The 10,297-nt window shown below is 45.2% G+C and overlaps 7 protein-coding genes across 7 annotated transcripts; 2 read left to right on the top strand and 5 right to left on the bottom strand.

The window, feature by feature from the left end:
• Nucleotides 1–442: 442 nt before the first annotated feature.
• On the top strand, nt 443–1,542 carry VTP01DRAFT_3843 (uncharacterized protein; the record flags this gene model as incomplete). The annotated part of the gene is made up of 4 exons (XM_069382459.1): nt 443–464; nt 526–772; nt 954–1,098; nt 1,354–1,542. The coding sequence occupies 4 exons, from the start codon at nt 443–445 to the stop codon at nt 1,540–1,542; spliced, it is 603 nt and encodes a 200-aa protein (XP_069236169.1).
• A 21-nt stretch (nt 1,543–1,563) lies between these two features.
• On the bottom strand, nt 1,564–2,106 carry VTP01DRAFT_3842 (uncharacterized protein; the record flags this gene model as incomplete). The annotated part of the gene is made up of 3 exons (XM_069382458.1): nt 1,564–1,701; nt 1,754–1,796; nt 2,027–2,106. The coding sequence occupies 3 exons, from the start codon at nt 2,104–2,106 to the stop codon at nt 1,564–1,566; spliced, it is 261 nt and encodes an 86-aa protein (XP_069236168.1).
• Nucleotides 2,107–2,335: 229 nt separating this feature from the next.
• VTP01DRAFT_3841 (uncharacterized protein) lies at nt 2,336–4,873 on the bottom strand (the record flags this gene model as incomplete). The annotated part of the gene is made up of 6 exons (XM_069382457.1): nt 2,336–3,568; nt 3,627–4,018; nt 4,088–4,289; nt 4,345–4,538; nt 4,603–4,669; nt 4,742–4,873. 6 exons carry the CDS (start codon nt 4,871–4,873, stop codon nt 2,336–2,338), a joined length of 2,220 nt encoding a protein of 739 aa, XP_069236167.1.
• A 510-nt stretch (nt 4,874–5,383) lies between these two features.
• VTP01DRAFT_3840 (uncharacterized protein) lies at nt 5,384–6,158 on the bottom strand (the record flags this gene model as incomplete). The annotated part of the gene is made up of 5 exons (XM_069382456.1): nt 5,384–5,545; nt 5,618–5,754; nt 5,820–5,837; nt 5,911–6,013; nt 6,072–6,158. 5 exons carry the CDS (start codon nt 6,156–6,158, stop codon nt 5,384–5,386), a joined length of 507 nt encoding a protein of 168 aa, XP_069236166.1.
• Nucleotides 6,159–6,633: 475 nt separating this feature from the next.
• VTP01DRAFT_3839 (uncharacterized protein) lies at nt 6,634–7,423 on the bottom strand (the record flags this gene model as incomplete). The annotated part of the gene is made up of 4 exons (XM_069382454.1): nt 6,634–6,870; nt 6,940–7,065; nt 7,147–7,229; nt 7,285–7,423. The coding sequence occupies 4 exons, from the start codon at nt 7,421–7,423 to the stop codon at nt 6,634–6,636; spliced, it is 585 nt and encodes a 194-aa protein (XP_069236165.1).
• A 770-nt stretch (nt 7,424–8,193) lies between these two features.
• On the top strand, nt 8,194–8,995 carry VTP01DRAFT_3838 (uncharacterized protein; the record flags this gene model as incomplete). Its single annotated transcript, XM_069382453.1, has 4 exons — nt 8,194–8,316; nt 8,379–8,416; nt 8,496–8,656; nt 8,727–8,995. The coding sequence occupies 4 exons, from the start codon at nt 8,194–8,196 to the stop codon at nt 8,993–8,995; spliced, it is 591 nt and encodes a 196-aa protein (XP_069236164.1).
• Nucleotides 8,996–9,201: 206 nt separating this feature from the next.
• On the bottom strand, nt 9,202–10,097 carry VTP01DRAFT_3837 (uncharacterized protein; the record flags this gene model as incomplete). The annotated part of the gene is made up of 4 exons (XM_069382452.1): nt 9,202–9,347; nt 9,427–9,624; nt 9,686–9,859; nt 9,917–10,097. 4 exons carry the CDS (start codon nt 10,095–10,097, stop codon nt 9,202–9,204), a joined length of 699 nt encoding a protein of 232 aa, XP_069236163.1.
• Between the last annotated feature and the right edge of the window lie 200 nt (nt 10,098–10,297).

Raw genomic sequence — 10,297 nt, 5'->3', positions numbered from 1 at the left:
ATAACCTCATAAGTTTCGGGCTGTTCGGAGTTTGAATTCGAGCATTTCGACATCATCGAACAACCTGGAGGAGGCCATCCAGTTAACAACAATGCCAAACCGTCTCAGATTAGGGGCTTAGAGGAAATGTTACCTCTTTTGTTCGAGTTGTGCTTCTTGATTTTGATCATTAAGCTCGTTGTTTTTGTGTAGCACTTGATTTTCCTTGTTTTGCACCAGGGCCAGAGCACGGAGCGTTTTCGCTGACGATGTATGCAAGTCCAATTTCTAAATTTTTTGTGTGCCTCTGCATTTCTCACTTTATCTTCTCGTTTGCTCATGACCGAAGAGTGCGTACTTTACTATATTTTCCTCTGTTGTTATATCTTTGCTATATTTATTAATTCTGCTCTATAAAATAGCCTCGATCATATATTTTAAAGTTCCGTAGCTGTTAGTTCCAATGCGTGCTCTACGATCAAATGGTAAGTTAAGCTTCAAAGTTCCGATTTCTGCTTTCTTGTGAAGAGGTGTAGTTGCTTGCAGAGATCCATTGTATATCGTCTGGTCCATTTCTGCTCAGTCAATGCTACGACGGTCGTAAAATGTCGAGAGTAAAGACGACAGCTTTAGTCATTCTTTACGAGGTTCCAATTGAGAATATTATCGATAGAAATGCGTGGTCTCTGCTCGCTCCTTCATCACACTGCAAGCGTTTGTCGACGGTCGGAAGCGTGGCTTTAGCATACCAATCATCCAGTACATGCAAGTCTGGAGCATGCACTTGCTCTCTGTACGTATCCTTTGCGGCGGATTTAAGATAACATAGTTGAGCATGGCTAGCGATGATTTGGCCGAAGTGATATTTGTTCTCTAAACAAAGGTTTTTATTTACGACAAAAATTTCAGCTCCTGTATCTATGAGGCCGAGCCAGGTTTTATTCTGTATAAAAATGGGAGAATTTGCCCTGCAGATTGTCCCTCGGTTTCGAGCTCTGCAGTGGCTTTATCGAGTCCGTCCATAAATATCGCCCATTTGTTGATCTTATGTGTCATCAGTGCCTTGAACCGGATTCTGAAACAATTCTCTTGCTTCAGAATCGTGTAGCAGCAAAGCGGGTTGGTGGATCAATGAGAGGTATGTCACTGGCATCGCTGGCTTTCTATTTCTGAACTGTTGCCGTTTCCGTTCGTGGAGCAGCACATGGTACACCGATCAGACGGATCGTCGTCAGTGTGAGGTTTACAGCCCATTGGACAAGCATCGTATTTGCGGCGTGCAACAGGATAACCATCCATGTGTCGGCGGCGCGAAGAATAATGTGACAGGAGTGCCGGTGCGCTTGGTGCAATCTTGCTGATGTATTTGTTCAGGAGCTTAATCAAGCCGTCGAACGCGTCTCTCGGCATCCCATGCTTCAGCACATAAGCATAAAGCTTAGTACTGAACTTCGCGTTATCATGCTCCTCAAGACCGTCTGCCCTGAAGTCTACGAGATAGATGGTTCATTCTCTTCGGCTGCTGGCACGAAATCAGAAGGCTCGAAGTCCTCGACTCCATGATCACAAATCATCACGCCGTCTTTAAAATCCATTTGAGAGCTTTTTGTCTGCGAGGTTGCCGTTCTCATCGTCGTGTTCCAGGTTCATCCACTCATTATCGGTCGTCTCTGAAGTATGAACCAGCTGCTCCTCACATGGCAGAGGAACGGTTTCAAATACCTGAAGATCGTTAGCATGTTTCTGACTATATCGTCGAGCAGTTTGTACTTACTCTACGAATGGCGGTCGGATGGGTACAAGTGATTGCCTCACTACTACGTGGTGAACTTCCCTTCGTGCCTTGCTTTGCTAACTCCTCCGCTTACGACGTCGAATCGCTGGTGACAGTCAGGTCAAATGAAGAGTTCGTTGTTCTTTCTCGACATTCTCGAACTCGTGGAAATGAAGGCTACACGCGCGCCCAGTTAATGCTAGATTAATTTCTCGGAGTATCCAAGGAAAGTCTTTTCACGTAACGAATATCACATAGTACACAAGAATTTACCTGAAGTATTTAAGGATAGAGTGCAACTTGTTGGAATCCCTTGGAGTTCCTAAGGAACAAAATAGTTCAGCCGTGTACATTCCCTATGGTATTGGAATATTGCGAGAATGGTTTAAAAACATATCGTATATGAGTAAAAGACGGATGAAAGGACCAAATCAAAAGCGAAATTTTATATTTGCGAAAAAGCGATTACAGCTATGTATTTATAAAAATGGTATACAGTAGAAGAATGATACATGAATATCATAGTATAATATAAGACAGGATTGCAACAAACATGTCCTTTTAGGTGATGTATTCTTATTTTTACAATTCGTAAAGCATGCCGATTTGGATCATCTTGTCAACAGGAACTCCGTAAAGCGTTTGTCGATTCTCCATGCTGTTTCGTAGAAGCCAGGCATAACATTCAATGATGACGCGCTTGATGATAAAAGTCCCGGGCTTGGAGGTAACGTTGACTGTATTTGTAAGGTAGACGATTCGTTGCTCCTTGGCTTTTTGTAATTTGTCGGCTCGCTCAAACATTTCATCGGCTCGCAGCAACTCCTCGATGCGGTTTACAACGTATTCGTCGAGTTCGCTCTCAGATGGTGGTAAATCCTTGTATCCTTGACGCAAGATAATACGATAAGCCGAGCTGTTGGTGTTGTTTGTTGAAGCAAAGCTATCATCGAGGAATACTATGCTGCGTTCTTCTGTTGGGACGGTTGCGATGTTGACACTTCGACTGTGGCAAAAGATCACGACCGATGGTTCAACTTGCAGCACGCTGCGTAAATGTCTGTATGCTGTAGGGACGTCGAATCCAGCTGGATCGAATACGATAAAGATACCATCCCATGGAGACAAGTTGGAAGTAGTAGGTCGCAAAATTACCATCGAATCACCAGACATGTCGATTTCCTCGCCGCGGACGTCCTGTTTGCGAAGCAAAGTTTCGTACGCCCATTGCTTGATAGTTCCGTAGCGCCAGATACCCATAAGTAAAGATAGGACTAGACCCATAGCGATTGTAAACCACGCACCGTTGGGAACCTTGAGAAGCGACGAAGATAAATAAGCGCCGTCGATGAGACCAAAGAAGCAAAAGAAAGCAAGCGAAAGCAAGATATTCCAGCGCCAGACAATGATGGATACCAGCGTCGTAAAGATGGTCGTGACAAAGGTGCTCATGACCACGCAAGTTCCGTAGGCGTTTCCGAGAGCGACTGTATTTTGGAATCCTCCGGCAACAGCGACAGTAGCAATCATCAGAAGCCAGTTGGCCACAGGGATATACACTTGACCTTGAAATTTATGCGAGGTGTGGACAATTTTGAGCTGAGGGATGTTGGAAAGATTTATCGCCTGGCTGAGAATCGAGAAGCATGCGGAAATCATAGCTTGAGACGCAACAATAGCAGCCAGTAGAGCCATCACGAAAGCGAACCAAAAAGCTGCAGGAGGGACGGATGCGAAGAAGGCGTTGCTCCATGCGGTACCAGTTGTGTCTTGAACCATGTATGCAGCTTGGCCAAGGTAGGCAATCAAAAGGCACTGTATCGAGCATGTTAGATAAGGAGTATATGCGAGGGAATTTAAGTCGACTACTTACAGGATAGGCGAATCCAAGCCAAGATAAACGCACAGATGAAGCATGAAAATGTCCGAGATCCGCAAATAGTGCCTCGACACCAGTGATCGCAAGCAGAGTACCGCCCATCATTTCCCAGCCTTGACGTCCGTGATGAGCGAACCAGTGATAAATCCAGTATGGCGAGAATGCTTGGAAGACAGATGCATCGTAGTAAACGAGGTTGTAAACACCACAGGCGAGATTGAGCAAAAGCCAGATGACGACAATGGGTGCAAAGGTAACGGCGATCTTGGTTGTTCCAATAGGTTGAATGGCAAAAATAAGGATTAGGATAACCTCAGATATGCCTGTACGCATAGCGTCTGTGATCTGAGGAGCGGCGACTTTAAGACCTTGGATAGCACCGATAACTGTTTTATGCATAAGATGTCAGTTGTTGATCGTCATATGACGTTAATGTTTACGAAGAATGCACTTGCCCGTTTGCGCCGGTGTTAGAACACCATCCGCAAGCACCATACAAACACCAATGATAGCAAGCAGACTGACCAGGTGCCTCAGGAGATTTGAATTTTCCAGCCAATTCCGGAAACTGCGGTTGATGGATCGTATATCGCCTGTCGGATGTCTGCTGAATCCGTGCCTGCTCACGCTGTTTGGATTACTCCAACTGATACGTGCCTGTGTAGAAGAGTGTTAGTCTCGGCAGGTTGTGTCATGTAATATTGCAACTTACGTAGCGAGCAAGTAACGAGTACAGCGCAAATGTGCCACCTTCACCGTTATCGCTCGCAGATAAGACAAAGACACAGTACTTGACAGTGACCACCAGCGTCAGAGTCCAAATGATAATTGACAGGGATCCCAAGATATCTTCGCGTGTGGGCGTGGAGGTAAATGTGGAAGAGTATACGTACAATGGGGATGTTCCTATGTAACAGGATCATCGTCACAATCTGTTGCAGATACAACGGGTTGTCATGATTAATCTCACCAATATCACCGTAAATAACGCCTACTGATTGATACGCCAGATATAACATAATTGATTTGCTAATCACCTATCAATCACAAAAGAAATGATCGTTAGCAGGAGCTAAAGGGCGTATTACTTGAGATAATGGGTAACTTGCAGGTCGAGAAGGGATATCGGTGTTCACGAGGACATCCTTCGACTTGCCAGTTTGCACCGAGTTGAACATGGTCTTGTCCTTGTACTTGATAGAACTTTCTTGATCAATGTCAACAATATCCTTCTCCTTCATGGTATATCTGCTGTGCGTTCTTGGAAAGATATATATACACAACAGGACAATTGAAAAGGTAAGATAAAAAGCCAAAAAATGGGTGATCGTCATTGCTTTTATAGTATGTGCGTGTGCCGTTGGTTGGCTAGGCTTCATTTATCTTGGCAAGTGCATCCATACGCACGCGTACAATACATATCCACAGCTCAAGGTTTCATCAGCACTGTCCAAATGCCTGGATTTCAGATACGGACTTGTTGATCCAGCAAACAGCAAAAAGTGCGCATCCGGAATAAGGAAGGAGCGCGTCTGTGTCACCGCAAAATGCCTCAAGCGCCAGATCGCGTTGTTGTTGTGGCTGCTTGAGTCGCTTTGCTCCATACACTCCCCTGTCTTTGATATCTATACGCTAAAATCGCGCATGATACACAAGCCCTCTATTCATGGAAAAAAAGGAACAAAAGAAAGATATACTCCTGACATATACAGATTCGTACACGCAGAAATCACGCATTTATGTTGAATATCTTACAAAGCGTAGCTTGATGTGCTGAATGCATATTCCTCTGATCCATCGTCGTGGCTCGTTCCAGGCTCGTCGTGTGGTATTAAATCCCATAGTTGGTTCTCGTTGTCGGTGTACTTGCGTTCATACAACAACACGACCGTGCCCTCCTTCTGCCAGTTGCCCTTTACGAAAAATAATAAATTAATTTAACAATGCAAGCCACAGCTATCTCACTCTGTCTTTCTTAAACTTACTCGGATATCCAACACAAGGTTCGGATCAACCTGAGGATGTATGAAACCATCTTCTCGGTAGTACCATCGTTGGTTGTGCGCATCCTCGATCATTTTCCGTTTGTACTGGATCATTTGTTTGTCACTTGTTAGTTCGCCTGGAAAAACAGGAACATCAATACACAGTTCCTTGCATCTTTTAATAGATATCCTTTGCACGCACCTCCAGCAACGTCGAGTACTTGCGGGGGTAAAACGCAGCAAATGTTAAGAGTCGGTCGAAAATAAACAACGTTCCTTTAGCAAAAGCTTACCCAGTCCAGAGCATTTGTTTATGATATAACCATTGTCGTACATCCACAGCTGATTGTCGTAGTTTTGGGATTTCTTTGGCCACACAACAATCTTAGCAGTCGCCTGGAACAGTTCGTCAGCGCAATGGGATTTCAGGAGGAGAAAAGGCGCCCCACGTTACCTTGAGCGAGTCGCCCTGCACATCAAGAACCATCTTGTGTGGGCATCGTGATTGAATGAAGAACCAACCAGAGGGGAAGTTACTCATCTTATGCAGGAACCTCCTTGGTGCGTGTGCGGAAAACTGTCGATATTGGCTCGCATTTTCGCCCTTTGAAACTCCACACTGACAGACATCCTGCTATCCTCAGCGCTTAGCACGCAAAAGAATCATATGAACATTGATGTATCTATTTTTTTCTGCTTAATATACCAGAGCAATCCGAAAGCTTCTTTGCTGCAAGTTTGACGGCATGCGTGAGGAATAAAGAATTACAACTGATATTGCCCCAAATGCAACCATCGAGAATCAAGAAAGACAAGTCATTCAATCTAATTATGAATCTCTTACGTGCAAAAAGAAAAGGAAAACGAGAGAAATTTAAAGAAAAGACAATCTGGGAGGATGCAGCAATAGGGTGACGGTGGTAGAAAAAGAAGAAGAAAAGAAAAAAAACAAGAGACAGAGAGAGTGTGTATATATGTGCGTTTGCGAGGATGGGGGGATGGGGCGGACGAATCTTCTACAGTATGATACACTTGCCCTTCTTTGATTTGCCTTCGGTTGCTTGGAGCTGTTCTTTGCGTGCCTTGATACTCCTCATGAGCATGGTGTATACTTCTTCAACGTTTTGCCGAGTCTTGGCTGAAGTCTCCAGATACGGGCATCCCCATTCCTGAGCAAGTTGCTGACCCTCCGCCGACGATACTTTACGCAGGTGAGCTAAATCCACCTTGTTGCCGACCAAGATGAATGGTATCTAAAAGCAAGCCCCCAGTTATTATTTATCAGTAAAACATCACACGTTTTGCTGCTCCTTTCTCCTTACCGAGTCGTCGTCCAGGACCCTCAGAATTTGGTCTCGAAATTCCTGCGTGTGCTCAAACGATTCATGCTCACACACTGAAAATACACACAGAAAACCTTCACCGGATCGATAATAGTTATCGCGGATCTAGAAGATCATCATCACCATCCAGGTTAAATAACTAAAACTGTTATTTTTGGCTTGCCTGCACAACTTATGCATACATACCGCGGCATATTCTTCCTGTCCAGCTGTATCGAGGATATCTATCTGACATTCTTGACCATCCAGCATAACCTTCTTGCGATACGCTAAAGTTAAAGTCAGTGGAGCCACATCTTATTGATGTAAGCGATGAATACGTACAATCTGCCTTTGTTGGATCGTATTCTTCTACAAAGTCGCCGTACATATACTGCAACGTCAGAGCCGACTTGCCGACACCGCCAGAGCCGACCATAATGACTTTGTGGAGAGGCAGCGTCTGTTTGGACTTTTTGGTCATGATCAAGTGGTGTTAATCGGTGGAACTAGAGAGGGAAAAGGAAGGTGGGCAGGAAATTCGGCGATTGGAAGCATCACCTGCTGCTGAAAATTATTGATGGGCTGCTGTTGCTGGTGCTCAGAAGAGTAGTGTGTGATGATTCAGACAGAAGAGCTGGCAACCCGATCGATCAAGCTTGCTTTTTTTTTCTTCCTTTTGCTGTTGTCAGGGATACCGTATCATAATTTTTTTAATACCCACAGCACCTCTTACACATAGTCATAAATAAGGTATGCTTTTACAGCAATAAAACTCCATATTTGTCTCATAACCGCATCGATGATTTGCATGGACGTCTCGTAATTCTTTTTTGCATTCTGGGTGCAGGTGCCATCCAGCGTGATTTGGTGATACCACTCGTGGTAGTACGCAGTTTCAATTGACAACCGATCCACTCTACGAACTTTTCTGACTTGATTGGCTAATATAAGCTTTTGATCCTCAAAACCACCGGCTTTAATATATCCCACACGCACACCCCACCCACCCCCGGTCGTGGATGGCAACGGCGGCCCACAAAGGACGGCAGATTATTGCTGCTGCTGCACGGGAGTGTAGCATCATCGGAGCCAAAGTGCCAATTTTCAGTTGAGTGTCACACAGGGAGCACAAGAAAAGCTTTTGCTTAAATTAGTTGCTGGCCCGCGTTATTTATATTCGAACACAAAATCCTTCCTTCTCTCTCTTCCTTTCTCTTCAATTCTTTCGCTCCTTTCACACTCATTACTACTATGAAGTTCTCTCTCACCGCCACTGCTCTTTTGTCCTTTGCTGCTTCCGCCTTTGCTCAATCCTCTGCTGCCAGCGGTGCTACTCCCAACGCTGGTGTTGCTGTCACTGCTCCTGGCCTTGGTGTAAGTTTTATCACCAATTGGTACCTAGGAGATGATTGCAGTTTCTAAAAAACCAATTGTAGGCTGTTTGGACTGCCGGCAAGGCCCAGACTGTTGCATGGTAAGGGATCAATTCAGTGTCTTGACCAATTCCCCCCTACCCTCTCGAGGCAGCTCACTCACACACACATGTACAATAGGACCGTCCAAGACAACTCTGTCCAGACCATCGATTCCATTGAATTGCGCAACGGTCTCTCTGCCAACTTGCACAAGATTGGCGTTATTGGTACCAACATCCCCGTTGCTCCCGGCTCTTGGACCTGGAACATTCCTTCCACCGTCCAGAGCGATGGTTCCTGTAAGTATATTCTATCCCCGAATGCAGCAGCGTATTTTCCCAAATACTAACAATTGTTCTCTCTGATTAGATGTCCTCGTCCTTAACAGCAACAAGGGCTCTACCTACTCGCCCTACTTTACCATCATGGGCGCCGCCCCCAACTCTAACAGCAGCATGCTTCCCGAACCCACCGCTACCGGCGCCTCCGGTTCTGCTGGTGGCTCTGGCTCTGGCTCTGGCAGCGGCGCCTCGGCCTCCCAAACCAACTCTGAGAACTCTGCTTCCGCCTTGATGAACTCGGGCGTTGTTGCCGTTGCCGCCGGTGCTGTTGCCGGTGCTGCTGCTATCCTCTTCTAAGCAAGCTGTGGCTCCTTTCCTTCTTTTCTTTTTCTCTTTTCTTACCTTAATTTCCTCCGTGTACATTCTAGAACGTAAAGTAATCTCATTACTCCACATTTTTTAACTCTTTTTTTATTTGTCAATTGAGACATAAAGCATAACAATTTGTTTATTATGCTGTAAGGAAAATTGGTCCAGCTTATTAGTAGGGGTATCTCTGTTCTCTAAGAAGCCAAGTCAGGGTTGAGATCAAGGATCCAGAACGGATCGCCGCCCTGGTTGGCATCTTCACCACTCGTCGGCCGATCTGACGGCTGCTCTGCCTTGTTACCCCTTTCGTCCATCGAAGCTTCACTTGCAGAGCTTTCAACTATGCAACATATCGTCGTCAACAATCCAGCTGGGATATTTAAACGAAACCAAAAATATATGTATATATAAAAACTCACATTGTTCTTCTTGGTTTGGTGGTCGAGATCCGGCATACTGCCAGTACAGCAGTCCTCTTCTCATCCTTTCTTCATCCGGATACGGTTTTTCAAACCCAATCTTCATATCTCGGCTCATCAAGTCAAAGTTGGGTGGAGCCGATGTGTATTTGGATAACTTTGATGCATACGACAAGATATCCGCAAATTCGACGTTGGCTGGCCCACAGTGTTAGCGCAAAAACGAACACTTTAGAATAATGAATGATCTTTTTCTTACATTGCTCGGCATACTTGATTTTCTCGAGCTCCTTGGAAGCAACCGCCAGTTCCTGGTCGAGATCTTCACGCGTCTCGTTCAACTGCTCCACCATGCGAAGAAGTGCTTCCTGGTGCTTTTGGATCTCGTCTTGAACCCGTAAGATCTGCTTTTGCCGTGCTTGGTGCTCTTCAACTGGACGGTAGTTTCAGCATCCTGCGCATTTCCCTCACGTACATTTTCCTCTCTTACTTCTTGTCAGCGCTGCTTGCAGCTTGCGATCCGTGTCGCAAATCTGCCGCACAAGCACCTCTGCTTCCTTGTCGTCTGCATTGGCACTTTCTGCAATCGATGTTAACACTTGGAAGTAGCGATGGATATATGAAGAGTATTCTGTCAGGAGATCGTTGACTTGATCTCGCAAGGACTGCATGGTCGGCCAGAAACAGAGAGCGCTGTGGTACAAAACCATCCAAACACAGACAAGAAAAAGCGACCGCAATCTTTAAGACAATGCTTCGGATAAGTCTGCTATGTATACAAATGACTGCAAACAGCTAGTTAACGCAGATAATAAAGTGTTGTTCGGTTTATTGGGAAATTAGGAATATCTCCTAGTCGTATAGATTTCCA

Source organism: Rhizomucor pusillus (assembly GCF_041956525.1).
Source record: "Rhizomucor pusillus strain CBS 183.67 unplaced genomic scaffold VTP01scaffold_18, whole genome shotgun sequence".
Classification (NCBI taxonomy): Eukaryota; Fungi; Mucoromycota; class Mucoromycetes; order Mucorales; family Lichtheimiaceae; genus Rhizomucor; species Rhizomucor pusillus.
The sequence above is the reverse complement of the archived record's forward strand: the minus strand, read 5'-3'. Positions and strand labels throughout refer to the sequence as shown.